Source organism: Seriola aureovittata, chromosome 4, assembly GCF_021018895.1.
Source record: "Seriola aureovittata isolate HTS-2021-v1 ecotype China chromosome 4, ASM2101889v1, whole genome shotgun sequence".
NCBI lineage: Eukaryota > Metazoa > Chordata > Actinopteri > Carangiformes > Carangidae > Seriola > Seriola aureovittata.
In genome coordinates, this window is record NC_079367.1 from 27,777,107 (window position 1) to 27,804,594 (window position 27,488).

The 27,488-nt window shown below is 39.9% G+C and overlaps 2 protein-coding genes across 4 annotated transcripts in view; both read left to right on the plus strand.

Moving 5' to 3' along the window:
• The first annotated feature begins 401 nt into the window (after nt 1–401).
• On the plus strand, nt 402–10,394 carry dcun1d5 (DCN1, defective in cullin neddylation 1, domain containing 5 (S. cerevisiae)). 2 transcript variants are annotated; one of them, XM_056373879.1, is made up of 10 exons: nt 402–490; nt 2,881–2,937; nt 3,071–3,113; nt 3,213–3,312; nt 5,313–5,478; nt 6,121–6,212; nt 6,679–6,787; nt 7,859–7,963; nt 8,070–8,172; nt 9,942–10,394. In XM_056373879.1, exons 4-10 carry the CDS (start codon nt 3,245–3,247, stop codon nt 9,995–9,997), a joined length of 699 nt encoding a protein of 232 aa, XP_056229854.1. In that variant the 5' UTR covers nt 402–490; nt 2,881–2,937; nt 3,071–3,113; nt 3,213–3,244; the 3' UTR covers nt 9,998–10,394. The 2 variants fall into 2 exon arrangements, with proteins under 2 accessions (XP_056229854.1, XP_056229855.1); XM_056373880.1 differs by lacking the exon at nt 402–490 and adding an exon at nt 1,145–1,248.
• A 5,209-nt stretch (nt 10,395–15,603) lies between these two features.
• Nucleotides 15,604–27,488, plus strand: part of capn5a (calpain 5a) — a 31,964-nt gene continuing 20,079 nt past the window's right edge. The window contains exons 1-2 of one of the 2 annotated variants that reach the window (XM_056374540.1): nt 15,604–15,838; nt 23,070–23,229. In XM_056374540.1, the coding sequence (XP_056230515.1) occupies nt 23,074–23,229 (156 nt within the window). In that variant the 5' untranslated portion in view covers nt 15,604–15,838; nt 23,070–23,073. Of the gene's footprint in view, nt 15,839–16,534; nt 16,628–23,069; nt 23,230–27,488 lie in introns of those variants that run through there. The other variant, XM_056374541.1, reaches the window with a different exon arrangement.

Sequence of the window (27,488 nt, forward strand, 5' to 3'; positions counted from 1 at the left end):
AAAACATAGAAATGACAATTTAAACACCCAGTTGTCAGTTTATTAGGCACACCAAGCAAATACGTATTGAGTCTTATACAGATATAGAAGACAAGAGACTGCAAAGTTGTTATTGGCTGTGGTAAAGCAAAAAGCAGAATAAAAATCACCAGATTATTCCTTTAAAACAAAAAAAAAGAAAAAGAAAGAAAGTTTCACCTTCGTTGATCCGGTGGGGGGCAGGGGCAGTTTTATTTAGCCGTTTTTCTTTCGTGGTTTTCTGTTGGCTCAATTAAATAATATAATTGTTATTTACATAAGATAAAAAATATTGTTTTCTAAATCTCTTTTTGTAAAATGTGTGTTTGCAAACGTTTCACCCTGCATTGGATCGTTTGTTTCGCATGACACCCCCATAAAACGATGGTTCCGTCCATTACCCCGGAAACGCCGGCGACAACCGAAGCAGGTGGAGCTCATTTATCAGACGTAGTGGAAAAACTGAAATAAAGTAAGTGTTTAGAAGAATTTAAATGTCTTCATCTTGTTTGGGTTACTAAAACAAATAATTTACTTCTCTTGTACTGAGTGCTGACTGGGTTCAGTTTGATGTGGTGAGCCTGTTGACGGATTAGCTAACGTTAGCAGTGTAGCTCTGACACCCGCGGAGCTAACAAACAAAAGAAGAGTCCCAACAGCGAAACCAGTGTCAAACTAACAATCCGCGTTTTATCTATTGATTCACCTTTCTCCGTTGATTAATCGACCGCCAGATGAGAGATGTGGCCACGATTTGAAACCTTAGTCATCCAAGCCTCGTTAGCCATGTTCAGCTAGTATCCGCGGCGCAGCCTCTGTTTATTTTTTGAATGGCCGTTTATTTAACGAATGTTTTATTGATTATTATTATTAGTAGTAGTAGTAATGTTATTATATAAGTTTTAGATTCAGTCTATAAATCTGATGATTGTTGGCCGCAATAATCTCAACCTTTTTGATCTCTACTGGTTTCCACTGTGTTGAAACAGTGGGTTTATTTCAGTATTTATTTCAATAGTTCATTCTAACAGATCTTTAAAAGCTGCAGGTAGCAGTCCATATATAAAATCTCTTCATGGACGGTTCATGACAAAATGGGCCCTGTCTTCCAGAGTAAAACCTGCTGCATGAGTAATTTGAGGTGGCGGCAAATCAGCTGTAGGTGCCAAATCTGCCTTTGCACCTACCTAAGACCCGAACACAATTCAAGACAGACTATCTCCAGAAGAGGTCAGGCTGATAAGATCACGATGCATCTCCACTTTGCATTAACGTGCGTTTTTCCTTATATGTATTAAGTGTCCAGATACAGGTCACATTCACAGTATTATGAAAATACGTTATATATAATGTCCTATTTCAGAATAATGTCTCTTTGTCTTTATCATTAGAATATACTTATTGATTTATTAATGTGCTCAACACTGTAATGTTGCAGCTGGTAAAAGTGAAGCTCAGATTAGTTACTTTATAAACTACTGGGTAGGTTGTGAATTTCCCTCTTGGATCAATAAGCCTTAACTTATAATAAAAAATTGCAATTTATTGGTTGATTATATTTACTATTTTTAATCGGAATCTGCAATTTCACTAAAGTTGTGAAATAAATGTAGTGGAGTAAATATTCAAGTAACCTACAAACACCTCAGAATTGTATAGCGCTAGAGTAATTGCACTTAGTTACCTTCAAACACTGGCTGGTTGTAGTGGCTTTACCTCTTTTTGGATTTAATTGGGTATAAATCCATTCAGTAATCCATCTGTGACTGTAGTAATGCTAATGTCCTCTGCGATGTTGCACTTGTTCCGTCAGTTGTTTTGTGGAGCATTTACATGAAGTTACTTCAAGTCGCCACAGGTGAAAAGTAAATCTGTTGAATCAGCTCTCGGTTTAACTCATTACAGTTATGAGTCCAGCTGAACTGACCGATTTTAACGTGTTTGAATGCTCACCTTTTTTTTGTTATGATTTGTTTTACCAATGGTGACTTATTAAACATATTTTCAGCATTACTCAGATGATGAAAACGCTGACATTTGGGGAATTATGAGTCATGCTTCTGCCAGCTGCTGCCTCACTGCCCTTATTAAAGGATTTGATCAAATCTGTAATTCAAAGTTGCCTCGGTATCTGGTAGCCATACCTTATACAGCGTGATTAGATACACTTAATATTAACTATTATTTATTCACTTTTAATGTCTGCATGTGTCATTTAAGTAAACCTTAACTCGGCCTGTTTTGACCATTTTATTAAAAATACTTACAAATACAGCAGCACCTAAAGTTTTAGAACACCTGTCGAGATCCACTTTGAGTCTGTTTATCGTGGATTTAGACAAGGCACCTTTGCTCCAGTGAAGGGAAATCTTAATGCTTCCAGTGATACTTGAGGCAAAAGTGTGTGCACTCTTGGCAACTGTTTATGACTGCTCCTGTGTACAAAGCCATGTCCATAAGAAAACAGTGCCTGGTCTGCACAGTGTCCTTATTGGCCAATATCAGTGACCGAACTCTCAAATGTAGTTTCAGACAGACATGAGACTTGAGTTTACATGATTTTTCAAACTTAACATGGATTACACCATTCTTCGAGCAAGATCTTGAGCTTTTTATTCTGACCAACTTTTCCCACTAAAATAGTCATTTACAGTGATTAACATTTTGAGCCAATTCATACCGTTTAGATTTTGTTTAATGAGATGCCGTTAGCTCAGTCACTTGACCAAAAGTTTGATATAGGTTTTGATAATAATGAAAAGGAACTAGCTTATGTGTTTGCAGATGTTTTGACTCCTCTTTGACTTGACATTTTGAGTGGTAATGATATCTTGCATGTGTTGATGATGTGTCTACTCATAGGAACAACCCGTGCCACCTGGCAGACATCAGTCGGTATCAGAAACACTGGACAAGCTTGTAAGTAGTCAATTTTTAAACATACAGAGATAACTTTGGTAAGATTAAGATATTAAGTTATTGAACTGCAAAGTGACAAGCAGGGATTTTTTACCTGAGGGTTTGATTTCTTTTTTCTTTTTTTTTTTTGTAGAATCTCTTAGATTTGAATGGACCAGGCAGCCAGAAGCACACAGGTACCTGCATCTTTGACATTTTATCCTTATGCAGATGTTTAATTATTGGCTTGTGAATGTGTTCTCACTGCCTCCTAACATGTGATTTAAAAATTGTAGCCCAGCTAGTGAAGCCCGTTAAAGGTTCAGTGATGCCTGTGAAGAAGAAGAGAAAGCTCCCTGATGCAGATGACCATGAGCGCAAGTGTAAAATTACAAGGTAAACAGTCACATTCATTCACACTGTAACTTTGTATTCTGTCCTCTGTGGTCGTCTGTCTGCAGTGCAAGAAATGTCCTCCACTCACAGGTTTTTGTATCTTACATAAGCGTCAGAATTTTTTGCAGTGTAAGGCTCAGTTTGGGTCCTGGATGTTTTTATGTAGCATGTGTCTCTGACCTGTAATAAGAAGCTGGGGAGGTAGAGGCTCTCTGCTGGCGAGAACAGCCATTGGCTGAACCTGCAGCAGCCTGAAAAAGGACTGGCAGGGTTGTCTTTCACCTGGCACACTGAACCCCTCACCTTCTCATTTTCCGTGCGTGCATATGTGTCATAAGTAAATGAGGAGGCATGTAATCCAAGCAAATACATCTTCACATGTGCGTTCAGAGAAAACAGCACTCAGCACATATCTTAATCAGTGCAGCCTCAGTCCACATCAGGACGACTGCAAGAGAGAAGTGTCTTATCTGTCAGTCGGCTATACAGTCAGGTTCATAAGTATTTGGACAGTGACACAGTCTTTATAATTTTGCCTCTGTACACCACCACGATGGATTTGAAATGTAGCCAAGTGTCAACTTTCAGCTTTAATTCAAAAAAAGTCACTATACATGCTTCCCACATGTCCTTGATGTCCTTGACAGTTTGTGCATTTGGGAAAAATCTAGGCTGTGAAAGTTTTTTTGAAAATTGACATAAATAGATATGGGTCATTAAAAGTGCTTGAATTAAGATATTCTGTGCAAAAATCCAAGTTGAAGTTCTTTTGATATTTTCTTTACTTCACTTTAGTAAATGGGCAACGTGCTGCTATCCATGCTGCAAGAGACCACAGAGAGTACATCTGTAAAGCCTCCTAGTTCTCACTAGGCCAAAACCTGGTATACAGCTGGACCACGTATGGTCAATGTGTGAAATCGACATAGTGGAAAACTTGGGGAACCACTGTAAACAACTGACATCATCATGTCATATTAGCATTCAGTGTAGTATCAGCTGGTTTCAGCTCTTTATCTGTTTGCTTCTCTCCTCCTCTCTGTGCTCACATATACAGTATTTTAATGCAGCTGAATTCTTTTGGTGACATTTTTTTTTTTTTTGTTGGACTTTTTATGCCTTTATTGACAATGCAGTAGAGAGAGACAGGAAATGGGGCGGATGCTCAACCAACTGAGCTACTCGACGCCCCAATGCAGCTGAATTCTAAATAAAAGTTGTTCTGTTTCTGTTGTCAGACAACAGAACAAGTTTGAAACATGGCCCATTAAGACTACAGGTAAACATCCAAGCCATTTCCAAGCTGCTCTGCTGCTGCTAAAATCCAGATTTTTTTTATTTATTTATTTATTTAATTTTTTTTTTTTAATGATTTTATTCACGTCTTCTGACAAAATCCCCAAACACATAAATGAAAGGCAAAGCTTGTGCTGTGATTTCAGCTGGATTTACTGTAAAATGATCACTCTAAGAGAGAAAGTTAGGAGAGACTCTCCTGTAAGTAGCAAAGGTTTGTCCAAAAGTCACTAAATTCTGTTTTTTTTTTTTTGTTTTTTTTTTTTGTCTCTAAATCTAGTGACAAATGCACTAAGTTGGCAACACTACAGGCTGTGAACGCCCACTGATAGAAACTTTGTGCCAATTCACTTTGAAAGAGCATTGGGAAACTCCAACTCATTCATGTGGCATTTGGCTGAACTGTGGTCGAACTATGGTCAGTCAGTCAGTCACATTTGTGATCATAGGGATGTCCCTGTTGTTGCGTTCCAGTCATAATGATTAACCATCATCCAATTGGGTCCTTGAATTTGAGGAATTTGGGCGTTTGCGTTTCATATTCAATGTTTTTTTTACTCCACAGACACCAGAGGTCTCCCCTAACTCATCTGTTGTTCCAGAACTATTAGATATTATTGATCGCATGTGTTGAACATGTATCTAAGTTAGCGACTGAACTTTTCTTGAGCTGAGTTCATTTTAAAACTGAGCCTTTGTTGCAGCTTCGCACGACCTCAGATCCGCAGCGCAAGGCTGATCAGCGCTGCGAAACCGTTCTCCAATAAAAAGTGCCTGGCCTGGTTCCACGAGTACGCCGGCCCTGACAAGATTGTTGGTCCAGAGGCCATGGAGAAGTTCTGTGAAGACATCGGTGTGGAACCAGAGAATGTGAGTCCCCTGGCTCTTAGATTCATCCTGCCTGTCCCTGACTGTATTTATCAAGTGTCACGGGGTCACACCGAGAAATCACACCTTAACCTAGTTCACCTAGGACGAAAAACAAAACGCTTAAGAGTTATTTATGAAGCTTCTTACTCTGACTTTCAACAAGGAGAGTGTGGTAACGCTGTTTTATGACACTCATTAATCAGAAAATATAATGGCATATTGTTGTAGATAGCTGCAGTTTGGAGTTATTAGGTTATAGTAAATATTTAAATGAAGATGCTATAGTGCTAAATTAATAAATGGTTTAATGTTCGTCATGAAAAAAGGCTATTCACAAATAATCCATTTACATGTTGAACTTTAAGTTAATAGTTATTTTTCAGCTGCATGAAATCCCAGGCCTTTCCACACAAGTCACTTTTCAATGCCTGTATGTGTGTGTTGCCTTTTTATATTTTGGGACTGGTGTTGTGCTGAACTCCCTTCATTTCCACTGCTGTAGAAATATTTCTGCCTTTTACAAACTGGGCGAATCAGACTGTACACAATGATGACAGAGGGAATGAAGACCCTGTGCACATGCATCAATGTGGATTTAAATGTTAGCAGGAATTAAACTGACTGTTTCTCTCTTTCTTGCAGATTATCATGTTAGTTTTAGCGTGGCATCTAGAAGCAGCAAATATGGGGTTCTTCACAAAGGAGGAGTGGCTCAGGGGAATGACATTATTACAGTAAGACAAGTTACTCTTTCCTGTTGCTCAAAATGGAAGTTACACATAAGACTTTGTTTCGTTGTCTTCTCCCACATTAAGTTTATAACCCTGAATATAAGCTTCACGTGCGTGGTATAAGCAGCATTCACATTCACATGTTCACGCACGCACGCACGCATACGCATTTTTACTTCTACCTGTGGCAGTCTAACCTTAACCATCACAACCAGGGCCGAACACTAACCCTAACCTGAACGCTAAAACCGAGTCTCAACAGCTCTTGTCCTGACTCCCAAAGTGAGAAACTCACCCTGGCCCTCACAGACAGATGTACATGCACTCACACACTCAACACAGATGAAATCTATCTTTATTTTTTTCTGCCAACACTCTCATTCTCACCTCACTGTCTTTAGTCGTCAGTAGACCTGTAAGAAAAGCTGCTGAACCATGTGTATGTGTCTCGTCCTTCACCTACTTGCAGGTGTGACTCCACAGAGAGGTTACAGAGCAAACTGGATTACCTGCGCAGTGAGCTCAACGAGTCTGTAGTCTTCAAAAACATCTACAGATATGCCTTCGACTTCGCCAGAGTGAGTTTGCTTTCTTCTTTTGTATCTTTGTTTAAAGAGTAACTAAACACCAAATGTTGTCTTTGCTGACCTCCAGTGGTTAAATATCATCTTGCTGGAGTGATGTTACATTGTACTCGAGGAACCCGTGACGTCACTGTTGGGTGTGTTTACATGTCTGATCACAACCAACCACGGTCATCAGTGATGCAGGGTGCGCACGCAGAAAAACCAGGGAAGACAGTGAAACACTTTTCCAGTCTGGTGTTAAGTTGCTCTTTAAAAGCTGAACCACACTCCTGGTCGATCGCAGTTCTTCTACGAAAGACAATGAAATGTCTCTGTAATCATTTCAGAGTTGTCTGCTAGTATTATAAATATCCCTGCCGGGTTTTTTAATGCAGTGCTGTTTCTGGTCTGAACCACCATTGAGTAATGAAACATCTGACTCTGTCCCAAACATACTCCCAAGTCAAAATGTGTTTGATCAATTTAATTTTCAACATCCATTTTTTTTAATGCAGCAATAAACTGTTCAGTTGTGAGTATTTATGTGGCTGACAGGGATTTTCTTGCCTTGATAGCTTCATCATGTGCAAAGTTTCATTTGCTTGCAAACAAACATAGATGCCTTTGACTGTCCTCATTGTCTTTGAGTTCCACACAGCAGACTTCAGCTTCTTTTATGGTTCTAACCACGTTTTAGTCAGGACTGTTGGTGGGTGGATGTGTTTGTTCTTCCCCACATCACCAGATCTCTTAAATTCTGACTAATTTCTGTTGTTCCCACAAAATGCTTTTCTTTCACTCTATTTCACTGCTCTGTCTCTCAGCCACATTGGATTAAATGACATTGATTTCCTCTCTTTCTGTCAGTTGTCATTTGTTCATACCACTTGGATAGAAATTAGGAGAGCTTGGTTTAGCACTGTGGATCACCCTGCAAATGCAACTCCAACAGAATTGTCATGTCAGAAATGTGTAAGAGAATGCCTAAAAGAATGGAGTGAGAGTTTAATAAAAATGACTCTGCACTTAAGTCTGTCACCTCAAGCTCCTGCTTTTGTCTTTGTGCCTCTGTCTTGTCATCAGGATAAGGACCAGAGGAGTCTGGACATGGACACAGCTAAATCCATGCTGGCGTTACTGCTGGGGAGAACATGGCCTCTCTTCCCAGTCTTCCAACAGTTCCTGGAGGTAAATCCCAGTTTGTTTGTTTCTTTGGCCAAAGAAAAGTCTTTTCTCCTCAACCACTCTTTCTGTCACTTCCTCACTGCCTTCCCCCTGTTCTTCTGTCCCACAGCAGTCCAAGTACAAGGGGATGAATAAGGACCAGTGGTATAATGTTCTGGAGTTCAGCAGGACCATCAACACAGACCTCAGTAACTACGATGAAGATGGAGCTTGTGAGTGGATTTTACAGCAGCCTCACAATGAGGCTTGAGTCACACTACAAAACGCTGCAGTGAAATGAATTAAAACCTCCTGGAAAACAGGTGGTGCTTGAAGCTTAGTGACTAAAACTGGATTTATACTTCGAGTTAATGATGGATACATCCTCCGAAGAAATGTAACTATGGCTACAGAGATGCAACGTCAGGACTGCAGTAACTCTGTCTGATGCCAGAATGATTATAGATGCTGAAGAGTAAAAAAATGTTTAAGCACTTCCAATGAATAATCGAGCAACAGAAAATGAATCAGCAATTATTTTGATAATCGATCTTTTTCGAAGCAAAATTTCCAAACATTTTCTGGTCCAGCTTTTCTTTGCAAAACATCTCTGTAAATTTAAAATCTTTCGACTGTTGGCCAAAGGAAACGACACATTTGAAGACGTCGTTTTAAAAAATTTTAAAACGCAATGATTCAGTAACCGATGTAGCAAAGCCGTCTCCAATTCAAACCACCTGCGCACCACAGTCACTTTGTTGCTGAATGAAACGAGTTAAAGGTGTAATGTGTATGATTGTGCTACTTGATCGACCTCCATAGGGGGCAGCATTTCACCTCTTCACCCCTGTCCAGTTAATCATGTTGTTTTCCCCTTTTTCCTTATAATTTATTATTTATATGTGCATTTATTGTTGATAGTTGAAATTGTTGATAACATACTGTTAATGGTGTTAGTTTATTTTTTGAACATGTTAAACTAAAATTCAGGACGATCTGGCCAGATCTTACATATTGCATCTTTAATGTGGCGACAGAATAGTCCCATCTGCAGTAAAGAAGCAAGGTGAACTTCCTCCTCCCCTCCTCGTAGCTCTGCGTCTCAGACGGGATTAAAGCATGTGAACACTGACTATAGGGAATATAATTGAAGCACACCATGGCTGGATCACACGAGACACCACTCCAGTGTTAGGATTGTGCTATCGACTGACGAAATTCTACATGGAACTATAAATCAAACCCTCCCCAGGTTAAACTGATACATCCAGTGTAAATCCAGATTTAGAAACTCCCTGGGTTGTGGGTTGTTTTCTTGCTGCAGTTTGTTGATGCTATTTTCATGTGTTGATACAGAGAGGAAGTCTGTAGTGTTGCCTCTCATTCAGCAGAGCAGGGTTTCATGACACTGGATGATGCAACAGCTACAGCCACCTCCACACTGCCACAACAGTTAGCAACTGGTCAGCAGCGTTAAGGATGAAGGCAAAGTTAACCAAAGTTTAACTTACTATTTTAAAAATACCTTAGTAAAAAAAATAATTGCACGTTAGACTTAAGTGCTTGTTGTTGGATTGATTTTTTTTTTTTTTTTTTTCTCCTTCCTTTACAAAACATTTACTGGTATCTTTTTCCCAAAGTGTCTCAACTTTCCCAAATAAATTCTGTAGATGTGTAAACACTGATTCAAATGTACATATTTACATTGTTCAAGTGCTGCCAGAATAAATTTGTTCAGTACTTGTGATACTTATGAATGATTGACAAAATGTTACTTACCAATTTCATAATGCAGAGATGTGACTTAAATGGTGATCCTGTATTACTAACTGTTATTTATTTTTATGTTTTGCTTTCTGAATGAGAAAAGCTGTGGATTCAGTTTTGTAACATTATTACATTTGGTTTTTAATTCTTAAAGTTTCTCTGTGCTTCATGATTTCTCAGATTCTTCACCCAGATCTGTATTAATATTACATTTTATCCTTATTTTTTTCTGCAGGGCCAGTGCTGCTAGACGAGTTTGTGGAATGGCAGAAAGCATGGTCAGCGTCATAGCAGACATCGTCACAACACCAAAAAGGAGAAGGAGGAAGATAAGACAAAAACCACAAACACAGGAGGAATCTCTTTTATTGTTTAAGAAAAAGGAAAAACACACACACAAATATGGACTACAGAATCATCCCTGTGGACTCTGGGTACACTCACATCCCATCAGAGGTTGTCTCTGTGTCAGCCAACTGTTGTCAAGAGGCCTTTCTCTCACCGAGTAGACTTTTTATAGTGTTAATTTGGAGAGAAGAAACATGGGGAAAAGTTGCTAAAGTAAGAAAACAAAAAAATGAACTGAGAGCTGTGGAATTTATGTTTTCTTGATAATTTTTTTTTTCCCATGTCGTGTCTTGTTAATAGATGTTTTCACAATAATAAAAAGGAAATGGAAGTGTGACAAGCTGCTTTTAATAATTGGTACAAACAGCCAGTGTTAGACTAGTTAAAGCTAAAAATCAATTGGAGCAATACAGAAGTGGAAGTGACATCTCTCCTTACATCTCTGAGCGTCCTTGTGTCACATAAAACTTCTCATATCAAGTGTTTGGATTAATCTTGTAATCTACTGCCCTCTTGAGGCAGCAGCAGGCTGTTGTCTCTGGAAGCTAGCTGGACTCCATGTTTTTTTTTTTTTTTCTGTGGGCATTTTCTGAAGTGGCTAAAACATGTTTTTGCAGCTGGCCCCCATCCACAGCAGCACATCACTCAGCTTCTGTGCTGGTGCTTCTGTTGCTTCTCTAAACTGAGGGGGCCCCCAATCTGAATCTACTGCAGGTAAATACACTGACTATAGAGAAGTACCTCACATGTCAAATGACCTGAACTACTGCTTTCTGTCACAACCCGGCTCAAGGAAATGACAAAAAGGGGACACAGATGCCAAGCACTAGTTCAAAACAATAATCAATTTATTAAATTATCAAAAATGGAGGGCGTTAAGCCCGCCCCCAAAGGGCCTATGGAATATGGAGTGTGAGCATCAGTAGGTGTCAACGGTGTCTGGATGGAGTGTGTGTAGAGTGTATGGGTTGTAAGGTGTAACAAACAAATATACTGCACCAAACAAAGAAGCGCCGTGTGGCGTAGCAGGGAGAGGGGAAGGCAGCCAAAAAGGGCGAATGACTGGGCAGCAGGTAATTTATAGGGCCTGGGACAGGTGTGCCCCATTAGCCTCTGCACTGATCCCAGTCTCCAGGCCCCGCCTCTTAAAGGGATAGCGCATCTTGGCACCCCTGGTCCAACACTCCATAGCAACCACTTGGCTGGTTGTCAGCTTGAAGATGAGAAAAGTCTTGTCAAGAGAGGCAGAGGATCTCTTGATGGGGAAAAAGAGGAAAGCGTGGTCATTGTTAAGTGGTACGACAACAAATCTGTCTCATCCTACTGTGCAATCGAGCCTGAAGACAAAACTCGACGCTGGAGCAAATCAGACAGAAGGTTTGTGGAGGTCAACAGGCCACACATTGTGAGGGACTACAACACATTCATGGGGGGATAGACCTCCTTGATGCATGTGTCGCAAGGTACAAGTACCACATGAGGGCAGGTTCTGCACAACACCTGATGCAGTGCAGCATCTTTTTTAAAGCCAAAATAGTTCCACACAACCGACGTACTGCGTGCCAAGTTGTTGCTCCCTCTTTTAGCCGACTGCTCTGCTCTCACCTGCATGTCACGTGAACAGAGTGTAATCGCAGCCTTTGCGGTTAGAAAACCGCATTTTATCATATTGCGATATTATCGCAAAAGCAATTCATCGTTCAGCCCTACTAGCTAATGCAGATAATTAAAATATAAAATCTGCTCACAGCACTGCGTCCTCTATTGAATATATTTTCCTTCATGTTATGTCCTCAAGTTTTGTCGTTAATATAATGTCAAGTAATAATTTTGTATTATCTTCCCAGGACTTTAGGCTGCAGTGGAAACGCAGATGACAAAAGTACCTGGAAATTAAATTTTCTCCAGTTTCTCCAGGTTGAAAGGGGTTTAAATCTGATGTACATAGGAAGCCTTACCTGTTCCGCATGTCCTCCAACAAAGTCAGCAGCGACCTGGTTTTCGTGTCTCCTGTCTTCAGGTACTGACGGCTCTTCTGGCTGGGTTAATAGCCTTGTTCTCCCCACAGAGTTTCAGCCTGATGACCGGTCCACACAGATCATACCTACCCACCTTGGAGTCTGTTGCCTCTGATATTTTGGACATCATTGTCAAAGGTGAAGAAACCAAGAAGGTTCATACACAAAAAGACAAAAGTAACAGAGTGAACTCCGCAGCGACTGAGGGGAAAGTCGCTGTACAGGACAAACTGAGAGAGTTTCTCACCTGCCACAGAGAAGACCAAAATGTCCAACCAGAGAGAAAAGACGGCAGAGTGTGAGGACACCCAGCAGGAGTGGACAACCAGCGTCAATATCATTACAGGTGCTGTCAGCACTCTGCTGCATCAGGTTGACATCTACAGCGACGACAGGGACAGATCGATTCTGACCAAACTGGAGGAACTGATCAGGGAATACAAACTGTCCAGCTTCTCCCTGCTGCTGATAAGTCCCGTCAGGAGAGCCGACCAGGTTCATCTGTTCTGTGAAGAAGCGGTGAAACATCTGCTCAGGTTATTCGTTTCCCTCCTGTCTCCTGGGGGATGGATCTGGTCCTACGGGGTCCACAGCAGCCATGCATCCACCCTCAGGTTCCAAGAGTTGGCCCAACTGTATGATGACATCATCAGCGAGTATGCTCAGCTGATGTCCGACCAAGCGATGAGCAGCGTCACCGGGTTGCTGGAGGAGGACAACAGTGAACCACAACACAAGAAGAAAAGAAAGAATGTTGCGCATTTCTTCCACAAGCTTCCAAGAAAGATCCAGAACAAATGGAGGACACCGACAAACAGGAGAGACACGCTCTCCAGTCCATGTGAGGACGGGGCCGCTGCACAGGAAGCTGAGGATCAGGAACTTTTTCCAGAATCTTCCAGACAGGATCGCGCACGCTTTCTTAGGGTGTGAGCCGAGGCCGTAGCAGACTCAGGCTCTCTTCCCCATTTTAAAAACTGTCTGCACTTGTCTTTGTAGTTAACTTGGGAGGAGTGGACTTAAAGAACTGCCAAAACTTGTTGTGTTTCAAACTGGAAGTTCAGCTTTCCTGTCAGTGCCTGCTCCTCCCAAAGCCTTCGCTCTCCACTGAGACGACGGCTGCACTTCTTCATCTCAATGTGGACTTTGTTAGAGTAGGTTTAACCTGCTATTTGCCCCTGGGGCAACAGGCAGGTCCAACTGTTAGAGCCGGTTTGACCCACTAGGTGACCCAGGGGTGGTGGCCTGTCTGCACTGGTATTAATTGGGAATTACTTTTTGTTGTGGAACTGATTTGTTCATTATGATACTTTAATGCTGCAGATTTGGCTCAGGGTGAAATATGAATTCTCAGAGTATGTTCTAGTTTAATAGACAAATGTATCACACGTTCCAGCTCAAATAATTTCTTCCTGTAATTACAGCATCCAGCAGAGGTCAGTTGTGTATAATAAAATCTGTAAATTCCTTGCAGCTCTCATATCATATTAAGGTTCTTCCTTTATTTTTAGGTTGACACTTAAATCAGTATTTGTTGTATTACATTTTTTTCTTCTTAGGGTTTTGAGAGTACAGACATAATCCAGGTCTGTGGTACACCTGTTCTTTGTCAAATGCTTTAAAGATAGAGCGTTTATTGTGTCATTTACGTTTTATGTCAGAGGGTTTTTTACACTGGGTATTAACACAGTATCTGGCGTTCAGACAGACGTATTGCTTACACCATGTGGAATTATGGCTGTATACTCAACAATCAAACTATGTTCATGGAATGTCTGTGGGATTCAGGAAAATTCTTAATTATTTAAAAAAACGATCAGATAGCACTGATCCAAGAGACTAGTCTAAATGACAGCGAACATGCAAAATTAAAGAGAGACTGGTGGGTCAAGTGTACTTTTCCTCCTTTACTACTAGGAGTAGGGGTGTAGCCATCCTGGTTCATAAGTCCTTACCCCTGACGGAGGTGGAAGTTAAACCTGACACATCCGGCAGGTATATCATGATTAAATGGATACTCTCTGGGGATGCTGTTTCCTATTTAAATGTTTACTACTTCTGATTTCTACACTAAAGGGTTTTCCTTGTTCTCAGTGTGGATTGTTGAATCATCTGTGGTGGCCAGTGACTTTAATTGCTGCCTAAACCCACGTTTGGATAGATCTCATATATTAGCTCAGCCTGATGTGGGGAAGAATGTAGAATTGATTATTTCTTCACACCTAAATATGCCCTTCAAAGGCTGCTTTATTTCTGGATTGGTAATATTATAATTAGTGATCACTCACCAATGTTTTTGGTCATGTCCAGCAAAGGGCCAATTGGGCAAGGTGGTTTCCTAATCACCTTATTAAAAATAAGGCTGTACCTTACTGAACAGTTTAATCATTTTATTGCCCACTCCAGGTGTGTTTCATAGTCTACTCTGGGAGACTGCTAAGGCTTTTATTCAAGGCTTTACTATATCATTTTCAGAATAGCTTTTTCACATATTTGCAAATACGCAGCGTTGTCACCTCTAATACCTCTGTGTATTTACCAACAAGGCTAGGGAGTTGCAATTTAAGGTTATATATAGGCTCCTGATTACCCCAATGAAACGCAATAAATGTAATCCTATCCTTTCAAAATACTGTAATAAGTGTAAAACTTCCGAAAGTCCATATTTCCACTGTGTCTTTGGCTGCCCCCTTAATAATGACTTCTGGGTCAGTGTGTAAAGAAATTGATAACATTTTTAGTGTGAACCACTGAAGTAAAACATCAAATGTATGTCAGGTACCCCATCCTCCATCCTGTGCAACTCTCACAGACTCTTCTTTACCAAGGTGGTCGGGGGGTGGGTCAGGCGGCTGGGGCTATACTTGAGGCAGATAGAATGCCAGTGTTAAACTTCAGCTTCCCCAGCCATTTTGCAATACCTATGTAAAATGAGCAAACCCTAATAGACTGAAGTTGTCCAGCCATGGTTAGAGGCATCCAACTGACATGATGCAGCAGACATGCACAGTCTTGATCACTCTTTTCACTCACTCAAATTAAAACATATTTATTATTCAGAAGGAAAAAAACTGAGGGTGCAAAATATTAAATTGACAGTGCATGCTTTTATGCCCCCGTAGAACTGGCAGTCTGAAGAAATAATGAAACTGCCATGTGCAGTGGGGGTCAGCAGGGGCCCAACTAGAACATTTTTGCCCAAGATTTCTCTAGGACTTTAATCCGGCCAGGCTCTCAACTATTTACAATTTCTTTGCGATTGCTGTAATAAGTGTGTCTGGTTTTGATCATATTGTTTATATGGAACATGAAAAACCTGGTCATTTATCTGTCTGTATCCATGATCATAACAGTAGACAGGTTTTGGATGGTCTGTGTGCTGCTGTATATTTATTTCTGTGTATGTGTTTTCTCCCCCGTGAAACGATACAGTAATTAGTTGTCCAGGGTTAAAACATCCTCAACATTTTGATTCCAGTTTGTCCGTGCCGCACCTGAAGGCATCATACAATCTGGTGAAGCCCTGAGATGAGTGAGGGCGGTTTGAGCCCCGGAGCCGGAGCTCCTCCTGTTTCTCTGTGTGGTTTTACTTTGAGTGTCGTGAAACAAGGAAACTGACTGAGAAGCTCCGGACATCATCGACCTGACATCAGGGAGGGAAACACCGAAGTCTTCCCGGGAGAAGAGAGAGCAGCAGCAGCAGCAGCAGCAGCAGCAGCAGCGTGTGGAGTCCAGTGAGCTGCCGGTCAACTAAACGTATTCTCAGGTAAAGTCGAATTAAAGCAACTTAAGTCATGTGAAAACTGCAAAGAAATCCCAGACACTGTTATTAAAGGGGGGTTCAGTGAAGTTGAATAGTGTTATTAGTATTATGCACATTCTAAACGTTTTTATAAAGGTTTGTTGGTGGCGTGAGACACATAAACGTAGCGTCAGTAAAGAACTGAATAGAATAGAAGAAGTGTTTTGATACAGTTCATCACTCGTCGGCAGTTTCGCTTATCGACTTCAACCAAAATGAATTTAAAAAAAAAAAAAAGTCCTTATCTTTCAAGCCAGACCGCGTATACAAATACACCTCCGGCAGCAGCCTTCAAAATAAAACAAGCACGTGTAGGAGCTATTTTACTTTGGAGTATAAAGAAAAAAAAAACATTTACATTTCTTTTTCATTGAAAAATGATTAAATTAGTCAACCATCAAAATAGTTGTTGATTCATTTTCCGTCAATTACTGTAGCTCTTAACATTTAAGTCTTGATATTTCACTGACTATAAAGCAAACATTCTTATACTCAATATAAATCATCGCAAGAGAAAAATAAGGTAACTAACAATAAAGATAAACAGATTTTATTCTATTCTATTCAATTCGGCTTAAACTTCCAACGCTGTGCTCTTTTTGGCAGCCATTTCACTTTTATTGTGTTAATTTCCGGTGTGGCTTATTGACTTACTCTGGGTAACTTCACACAGATAAAAACACTACAAAATGTGTCTTAAACTTCGTTTTCGTGAAGTGAGAGGAGCAGACTATTTGGCAGAGCTGCACCGAGGTACATCATGTTTATTCCTCACATCATTTAAAATGTCAACATGTGATTTTTTTTTAAACATCTGCTTAGAGCTGTCTTTGTTTTTGTCACATATCTGTTGTGGTGTCTATTGGTGCCCACATGAAACCACACCCATGTTTGGCTGGTGTTCATCTGGTCTCACTTGCGCCATAGTCAAACTTCTGTGTCTGTAGATAATGTGGTCCGTAGACATTCACTTGTCTGAGACACAGTATATTCTCATATGAAATCACTGTAAAGTCATAAAGGCATATGTGGGATATAGGAAGACTGAGCATGACACTGAAGGAAATAGCAGAAGCTGTCACGCAGCCATGTTTGGAAGTAAATGTGTGAATACTGCAGACAGCAGGAAGAGGAGATGTTGACAGCAGACTGATGTGAACAGGTGACTTCAGCCGCTGACTGTTCTTTAACAACTACCAACACTGTTTCCTCCCTTCCTACCTGTATTGGATATGAGGCTTTATTAGCTGATAGATCAGTATGATGGTGAAATGCTGTTAATGCTGTAAACAGTCATATAGTTTGCTAGTTTACTTTTACACTGTAAAATACACCACTTGGTACATATGTTGTTCACAATAAAAAACGAATGTAATAGACTCTAACATAAGAATGTTTCTTCAAGTTATGTTCTTGTAAAATAAATTAAAGGCCCCATATAATATATATTTTATTTTTTTTATTTTTTTGAAGTGTTGATCCATAAGAAGATATATTTGTTGATTTAAGAACCAAAAACCACCTCAATGTAGTTTTACATCTCCTCTCTCAGGCTGCTCTCTGGAGCTCTAGTTGCAACAGGTCAGTGAGCCAATCAGAAGAGAGAAGGCTCTGAGCCTCTCTTTTGATTGGCTGCCTGTTTTTCGGAGTGATCTAATGAAAATATAGCAGACTTCAGGTAAAATCACTCAGTGAAACTAAATCCTTCATGGTTGAATGAATGGTCCAGGTGGGTGTGGCTTGGGCTGTGGCTGAGTGTGGTGACTGCTTTGTTGTGACATCACAAAGTTACAGAAGTCCTGACGGCTGGTTTTAAGGCTCAGTCTCTGAATACAGGCTGTGTGCATTTCTCTGTGGACTGAGGCTTTGATACTTTCACAGTATTAATATAAAACCTAGACCTGCTTTATAATCAAATAACATATGGACATCTACCTTTAGACTGTATGGACCTTTAATAGTGGTCAACATGTCATCAACAAATCTTTTAAGTCAAATATTGATTATAGTATTGTGATCAACACTCCAAAACCCAAAGACTCTCAGTTTACAGTAATGTTAGGAAGTCCCCAAATTTGCATTTTTCTTTAAGCATTTTTGCTGGATAAATTACTTGGAAATTTAATTGGTAGATGAATCAGTTGACAGGAAGCTATTTTGTAATCAAGAGAAATGCACTGGTTCCAGCTGTTCACTTTGGAGTGTGGGTCTTTACTATGGAATTGAGGATCTTTCCATGTGCCAGTTATAGTTTACCAAAGCCCAGGATGTATTCACATCACTTGTTTGATTCAACAAACAGTCAAATATGTAACAAGATTCAGTTTACAGTGAATTATGACAAAGAAGAGCAGCAAATCATCTTATTTTAGAAGGATTAACCAGCAAATTATTGGAATCTTATGCTTGAAAAGTGATTTTAAATGGTTAATCAATTAGTTAAATAGTTGTAGATTTGTTTTCTGTTGACTAATGATTAATCGACTAATAGTTGCAGTTTTAGATTAAATAAAATCACATTAAACTTGATTGTCCTGCTCTGTAATGTGAACAAGCTCGTAGCAAGGGGATTAAAGTCAAGCAACAGCATCCTCTATGAAACGGAAACCAGTGTAGTGTTGGTGAAAAGAACAATAGCACAATGAGACCCCCAGTGGTACAACAGAACAGGAAATCGATTAATGGATCTCACTTTCAATGTGCAGCAATATATCTGCACTGTCATTGTTAGTATTGAATCTGAAAAGAGATTAGAAGTCTCTACACACGTTAAAAATATTTGTAAATGTGATAATTGCTGAGGTGACTGTGAACTAGTTGAGGCAAACATTTGATTGGCCTAAATACACACATATAAACACACACACACACACACACACACACACACACACACACACACACAAACAAACATATGATGATGACTCATTTCCCAGTCATGCTGGATGTCTGAAGAGGGTTAGTTTAGTTTCTTTTAAGCAGCCTGCTTGTTCCTCTCAGAGTCCACATATTGTTTTACTGCAGAAATGTGCAGCTCTACTCAGTGGTAAAAATACTGATCCCTATCATCTCCTTCAGTAAATGCTCTTTTCTTTGGTTACTGAAACCCACAGGGCAAAGAGGTATATTATATATATATATATTATGTATATTATACGTACCTCTAGTGGTTCACAACAAGACCACTTGTTCAAGTCTATGGATCATTAATAATCAGGTTGTTTCTGGAAAGACGAGTTGATTTTAAGTTTTCCTTTCTTTGTTTTTTTTGCAACTTTATTTTTATTGTGTTGGTGAAAGAGTAGACATGAGCAACAATTGTACTTGTACAGAAATAAGGTCTTTCATTGACATGTATAATGAGTTACACCTTATATGCACATATATGTAGTTTAATTATTTACAGTATTTACATAACATAATATGTTCTTCTAACAAAACTCTCATTTGGAGCTTGGTCGTCTTAGTTTGACTTTCCCACAAATCATCCTCTCATCCTGTCATCCTGTCATCCTGTCATCCTCTCATCCTCTCATCCTCTCGTATCTCCCATTTTTGTTGGACATGAGACAGTTTAGTTCCTGGAGTTTTGTATTCTGTTGTATGTATATTTGTGATATTGGATGTTTATTTGCTGTAATCTTTAAAAGCATCAGTGGATATGTTGATCAAAATAAGCTCAATATCCTTTGTTTGTTTCATTTCTTTACTCTGACCTGGAGACGTCTGTAGAAATCTCTCTTTTCAATGTTATATGTATTTGAAAGGTGTTTAAAAGTCAGTGGGGCGACTTCTGTCCATTGAATAAAGCCGCTAAGAGACTAAGTGGCCTCTTAACTGTGAAATCTATAACATAGTCCAGTTGAGTTTGACAAGGTGTTTTTGAAACAACAGGTTCTGACCAGCAGTTGTTGTATCTTCATACTTAAAGCAAAACTAAACAGTCAACAGAAAATATCAGAGCCCTACTCGCCCTCTTTGTCTGAATCCCGCCACACAAATGAGCAGGTAAATAATGTGAACCCGCACGCATGCGTCCACCTTCGGAGGCGTTAACCAAAACAAACGTTTGTAGCTCGAACAAATCATGTACAAAACAGGCAAAAGACACATTTTGGCTCCTCCAGTCTGGGAGCCATTATCACTGGTTATAGTGCAGTAACAGTTACAGGCTGTTCTTTTCCAAAGGAAAATCCATTTGCGTGCCAATGAATGGAAGCATTTAGTCAAACAGACCAGAGAGCAGATTTGTTGTTGTTGGTCTCTGTCACAGAAACACACACTGTATTATATCTGCTCTGTTCAGTATCATCTGTGTGTGTAGTGCCTCTAAGTGACACTGATATAATTATTGACTGGCCTGATGAGTCCCATTAATGGTCTCCATGGTAACAAGCATCCTGGCAGTAGTGCAAGACTAAAGGGCTCCAAACCAAGAACAATAAAGATAAAGATAACTATGAATATATCCAGAGTCCACCCCACAACTATAACTACAATAACCACTAACAACCAATCACTTTCAGAAACATAGAAACATGACAGCCAATCAAAATACATTGAGCAATAATCGCAAACACTTTTGTTTTTGCTCCCATATTTCATGAGTTGAAATAAAACTTTTTCTAATCACACAAAAGGCTTTATTCTTCCTCTCAAATCTTGTTCACAAATTAGTTTGAGTCTGTGTCAGTGAGTCATCCATCCACCTGACGTGTGGCATATCAAGATGCTGATTACACACGTTTATTGCAGGTGTGCATGGAGTTGGTCACAATAAAAGCCCACTGTAAAATGTGCAGTTTAATTTTGAAAACAGACACTTATTAGGCACTTACCTGTGGATTCAACATGACTTAGGCGACAGATGTGCATGCAGAGCGTCACATCTCCTTTGCACAGAGTAGATCAGGTTGTTGATGCTCTTCGGTGGCTGCGTGTGTGTGAAGTTGCTGGATATTGACAGGAAGCGGGACGTGCTGTCGTACACACAGATCCAGAGCATCCCGATCATGTTCAGTGGCTGACATGTCTGGTGAGTATGCTGCAAGAACTGGGATGTTTTAAGCCTCGATTAACTGTGTACAGATCCTTGTGCTGTGAATTATCATGCTGCAACATGAGGCGGATGAATGGTTACATGTGGCCTGTGGTTGTGATGCCACTTAGATGTGCTGCCAGATTCTCAGAAACACTTCATGGTAGGGAAATGATCATTCATTTCAGGGGCAACGGCTCTGGTTGACATGTCAACATGCCAATTACACGCTCCCTCAAAACATGCAACATCTGTGGCACTGTGCGCATATTTATTTTTACAGCAGCCTTTTATTGTGATCAGCCCCAGGCACACCTGTGTAACAATAATGTGTAATCAGCATCTTGATATGACGCACCTGTCAGGTGGATGGATGAGCTTGGCAAAGGAGAAATGCTCACTAACACAGGTTTAAACACATTTGTGAAGAAAAAGTTAAGAAAAATCAATTTTGTGTGTATGGAAAAATAGTTTATATCTTTTATTTCAACTCCTGAAAAATGGGAGTAAGAACAAGTGTTGCGTTTTATATGTTTGTTCAGTATGTATTTGAATTTACAGGGCGTCACGTTTAGAAAATAAAATAATAACTAATGTATGAACCGTAACACTCAATCAGAGGTGTGTCTGCTCCACACAGGAGGATGAACCAGTAAAATGCTCTTTTTAAATCAAGTGCTTTATCAATGTTGTATCTGTCGTCTCTGGCGATTTGTTTTATGTAAGATAATTGATGGTTTAAACAACAGCGCAGCACTAAAACAGTGCCATAATGAACAGTTTACAAATACATGAAGGTTCATTGAGACGTATCGCTCTGGACAAATCACACTCCGGGGAAGAGGGGAATGTTTTTGTCGTGTTTTTGAGTAAACTGTCCCTATGAAATATTATTTTAGTCAACGGGCCTCTCACACACACGCACAGCTTCCCCTTTCTCATTTATTTGATAGACAGGAAGCTTCTGGTAGGACTTAATACTGCTGTACACGCACGAGATGGACAATTACACATGACATCAACTTTCCCACCGGCCATGTGACAGGATGACAAACAGAAACTCAGACGGTCTTGTTTGACTATGGATCACCAGCAAAGCAAACACACAGTGAAAGTTGCATTCCTCTGTTTGTGTGTGTGTGCATGTTTTGGGAGTGTTAGAAAATGATAAGAGGTTTTAAAAGAGACGGATATCCTTGTTACTAATCCTTATCCGCACGACAGTCTGCCTAAAGCTTCATCTGCAGGGTCCACAAACTTCTTTTCTTCTTTTTTCTTGTGTTGTTGCATGGTGTGTAGTACAGTATCAGGAGAGGAGAGGAGTCAGTGATTTTCCTCCAATACACAGTGATGAAACACAGTGTAATAAAACATTGGTTTGGTCATAAGTGTGTTGTTGTGTAGCTTTAAGGAGTCCTCAGGTCATCTGACCCGGGGCTCCTCGCTGCCCCGCGATCTAAATTTAAGATCCCCCCACCCACCATCTGATCTGCCCCCTCCACGGGTTCCTTCAAGTCCAGGCTTTTATTCTTTACCGTTTCCATCCACTTGAGCCAGAGCCGGAGACTTATTGTTTTCAGGTTGTCCGTACCATTCTTGTGGACATGATATCTCAGTAACGCCTTGACAGAACATCTTCAAGTTTGGCACAAACATTCACACGGACTCAAAGATGAACTGATTAGATTTGGGTAGCTGAAGGTCAAAGGTTAAGGTCACCTCACAAAATGCAGTTTTGGCCTTGTGAATGCAATATCTCGAGAACGATGTGAAATGTGAATCCCTTGACATTTGGCACAAATGGACTCAAGGATAAACACATTAGATAGTTAGACAAATGGTTCATATTTTCTATGACTCTGGATAAACAGGTCTGAGTGGCGGAGGCAGACAACCTCCAGGAGGTCATTCTAGTTTTGTTTTTAGTCTTTTCTCTGTTTTTATTGCTTGGATGCTTTTTGATTTTTATTCTGCTTTGTTTTACTGAAGATCTAATGTCTATAACATCAGTAATACACAGCCTCAGTCATTAACACTTACCAACATACTTGCTATGTTGTCTGTTAAAACTGCAGGATAGTGTGTGTTTGGAAGTGAAGTGACGGCGTTGCAGCAGATACTTAATGAAAAGCCCTGACGACGTGTTTCTGTCTGTTTCAGGGGGATGGTGGTTCCATATGAAGGCCAGTCTTTCTCTGCACTGAGGAGGCAGTGCCAACAGAATGGAGCTCTGTTTGAAGACCCTCTGTTTCCCACGTCTGACCAGTCTTTGTTCTACCAGAGCAACCGCATCGGCCGGGTCACCTGGAAAAGGCCTAAGGTGAGAACAAAGAAAGAATATGTAGGATTTCCACACGTTTCAGCCAAGGGATGTAAAGAAATGATAGAAATGTACCTGATAACTCGTTCTTTTTATTCTCTATATGGTCTTTTTTTTTACAGGTGCATACAAATGCCTATTTCTTTAACACTTACCTGATGGTTTCAATCAAAACTGCTGTGGCAAACTCAGTGTTTACCCCATTAGACAAACAGGAGTCACATACTAAGTAGGAGCACTGTCAGGCCAATGAGGTGAGAAATAATCCTGAACTGGTTATCCTAGTCCTAATCCTAAACTGTTGCTCACATTCACATCAGGGCTGAAGGCACAGCTGCACCACTGATCAGCTGATTCATTGTGGGAATAGAGAGACAAGAAACAGAAACAGGAAGCAGTCGGTGGGAGAGGGGGCGGTGGTCATGAGACAGAGGAGAGCTTTCATATAAAGAGAAGAGTGGAGTGAATAGGAAGTGGAATTTGTGGAATTTACTTGACTGAATTCACCAACAGCCAGAAATCTTTGTGTGTGTGTTTGTGTTTGTGTGTGTGTGTGTGTGTGTGTGTGTGTATGTGTGTGTGTGTGTGTGTGTGTGTGTGTGTGTGTATTTGTGCACTATATGTTGTGTTTGCTCTTTGAACAAATATTTGAGCAAATATTTGGAGGGCAGATCTACACCTCGAGGTGTCTCCCTCTCAGCTTCTGAGCAATTTTGTGTTGTTACTTCCCAAAGCGATTCTCATATCTGTGGTTGAATCAGAGCTGCAGGGAGTGTGGGACTGAAATATGATATTAGATACTGCTCAGAACAGACATGGAGAGTTTTCTGATCTAATGATCTTCGGCTGAAACACAATTAGCAAGCTTTTATGGGAGAGTTACTTTAAATGTAGCTATGCAAGTTGCACCACAATGCCTTCCTCGCTTTGTGCTTCAGTAGATGGGTTTTGCTGCTTTCAGCATGAGCCACAACTTCACAACAGTCCGGTCACATCTGGAGTTGATTACATTAATCCCAAACCATTATTCAAGTTGAAGTACCGAGGAACTGGCCTGTGTCCTCTTGACAAAACTACCACAAATATTTCCTTCTGTATAGAAAAGTCGCATCATCAGATTAATGAATGTCATCCCACCTCCCTTCACTTGCTTTGTTTCTCTCAGTTCCTGGATGCCTGTGAGATCATGATTATGTTATTTGATCCCATAAACACTCAGCAATTGAGCCAAGAGCTCAACACTGCTGTTTGAGACTAACCTAAACACATTAAAAAGGTCTGTCCCGAGGCTTTTATTAGTTTCTGACTCTGGGAAAAACAGTACAATTCCCCCAAACTGCTGTAACTCTGAACTATGTCTTTAACCAAATCACACACATTCAGGCTCGTTTACCTGAGCTCCTTTTGATAATAACAATGTAATAACTTGTAATATTTTTTCCCTTCCATTCACTGAGCCTCTCCTGAAACTGTTTGGAGACCTCCCGCCTCTCACTCTGGAAACCTCTGGTCTAGAATAAACCTTGAATTTGCTTAATAATACAGAGTTGTTTTGTTTGTTTGACTGAAAATGATCTTTTATTTATCATTTGTCCGTCCTGTTAATTCACTTTAACACTTTGAGGTGCTTCCCAGTTCAGTCCAGTTCATGTAGGAGGGTGACAGTGTCGCCAGTTAAACCTTTTTTCAGACCAGAAAATGCAGCGAGACAGAAAAGATGACAGACTGATGCGACTGGAACAAAGCCTGGATTTTTTTAATCATGTGACTTCACAGTGATCTGAGTGCAGTCAGCGTGAAGTTCGATAACAACCATGATTTAGAACAAGTTTCCAGTCTCAGTATAAAAGAACACTCAGCTCAAGTCTGAACTCTGTGTTCATTATCTGCTTTTATTGTCAATCATTCATGATCTGAGCTGCTAAATAATTAACGGGAAACTTTAAGCACTCAAATCGATCAATATTATTGATTTGTTCAGGGAGTGGAGGTGGAGAGGAAACCTCAGGGTGACTGCATGTTTCAAAGAAGTTAAAACTTTACTGAACAACGAATCATACAATCTGACTATATGTGTCACAATAATTATATTTTTAAAAGAAACATGCAAAAATTATTAGATCTGTATTCATCCGGTTCGGTTATTAAAGAATTGTGACAAAAAAATGAACTTCAAACAAATCAGTGCTCTTTGGTAGAAAAACCATGACATCACATCTTTGGCCCTGTTTGCTCTTGTTACTTCAGTTGTCTTGCATCTGTGATTTGATACAACTTGTTTGCACTTATCCACCTAAAATATGTGACATCACTAATCTGATCTGGAGATTTTAATGGATAGAAATAAGGCTAAAAGAAAGCCAATCAAAATCTGATTCTTAAAGTAGCTATCTAAAAAAAGAAAAAAAAAACATGGCTGGCAGCACGTCATATCAACTGTTACTAATTAATGTAAATTCAATAAATAAATTGATGGCCAAATTAAATTGAACTGGCCTGGTGTCTAATTAAATTGCTCTCTAGACTATAAGTGTCTGTACTTTGCCAAAGATCTTATGTGAGAGAAGACGCTCCACACTGGAGCATCAGAGTGGACAGTTGACCCCAACATGTGAGGGACATGTCACGTTTCATCAGTTTCGGCTGTAGCTCATGTCATGTGTATAATTAAAGCGTATAAGCTTCATAGTTTTGAATCAGGACTTCCAGTATTTGGCTCAAGTAAGGTGTGTCAAATTTAGCAGCTCAAGCTGTTTGAGCGTGTCGGATATTTAATCAATGTTTAGGTAAATAAGTAATATACTGGATATTAAAAGACTTGGATTTGGACCAAAAAACCTTTGGACATCCCAGGTGAAAATTCACCTGAAGCTGAATAACATGCACTCAGGCAGTTTAGTCCCAACAATAGCAGTTTATTTAGAAAGCTAATCACCAGCAATAAAGTAACACAAGCACGTGGACTCTGGACTCGTGCCTCACATGAACAGACCATGAACCAAATGAGAGTCACAGAATATTAATAATATTTATCTCGACAGGCTCCCACATTTACACCGTCTAAATCTAACCTTCCACCTGTCACTTTAACGTAACTTTAGAGTGATGACTAATTTTAGTGAAATTTAAGTGTCACTTCAGAGACAGACCCTTTCATTTTCACAGCCTGTACACTGATGTGCTGAAGTTGCATTCATGGCCAGTAAGTAATTGTTAACGCTGGTAGGAGATGATCAGAATTCTGGCTGTATGTCACAGAAAAATGAGGATGTGAGACGGGGAAGTGTTTGACCTGACAGCCTGTAGTTAATATTGTAGACATGCAGATAGTGGTGGTCACAGTCATTGTGTAATACAGTGTATACGCAAAAGTCAGGGGGGACTTAGAGAGAGAGAGAGAGTGTGTGTGTGTGTGTGTGTGTGTGTTGTGGTTGAACAGATGAGGGTATTTATGGTACAGTATCTGTGGGTATATCATGTACAGTATACTTAGAGTTGTGGCTTGTAATTTAGAGAATGGGGGAAAAAGAACAGCGTCTTTGAGATTCTGTCTGTTCTTTATATACATCAGTCAGTTTGTCATGTGACTTTACTAAATGAAAAGGAAGGAACACATACTTACAACTTATAGAGCCAGTCACTGCCTGCTGAATGTTGTATGAGCTGGACTTCAGATGAAGGGAGACCGAGCGTCTGTTCCCCTAAACTTTGGAATAGTTTCCCTCTCACGATTAGACCGCCTGCTTCAACGGAGACTTTTGAAAAACTTCTCCAAACTGACTTTTACTTCTTCACTTATTTAAAATGATATTTGTTGTTTTGTAAAATTAGTTTAGATGCTTTTGGTGTTGTTTGTATTTCTTCTTTCTTTCTTTCTTGTTCATACTCTTTTTTCATGCTTTTAATGTGAAGCACTTTCTAACCTAAAAAAAGCTTTTCTTATTTACATAGAAGACAATACTGAAACTGTTTGAATCATGTACAAAATCTAAAAATGCTTTTTCAACATCTTTAAAAAAAAAAAAAAAGCATCCACTTAAAATGCTCTTCAGAAATTTGGAGAAATACCAGCATCTAAATCTGAGGAGTGGTACCTCTCTGGTCTGTATGCTAAATACAAAGCTATAGCAGCAGCTGGTTAGCTTAGCTTAGCACAAAGACTGGAAACAGGGAAGCACCTGGCTCAGTCCAAAGGTAACAACATCTATACGTAATATCTTGTACCTTTTTAATCTGTTCCAAACATGACATGACTAGTT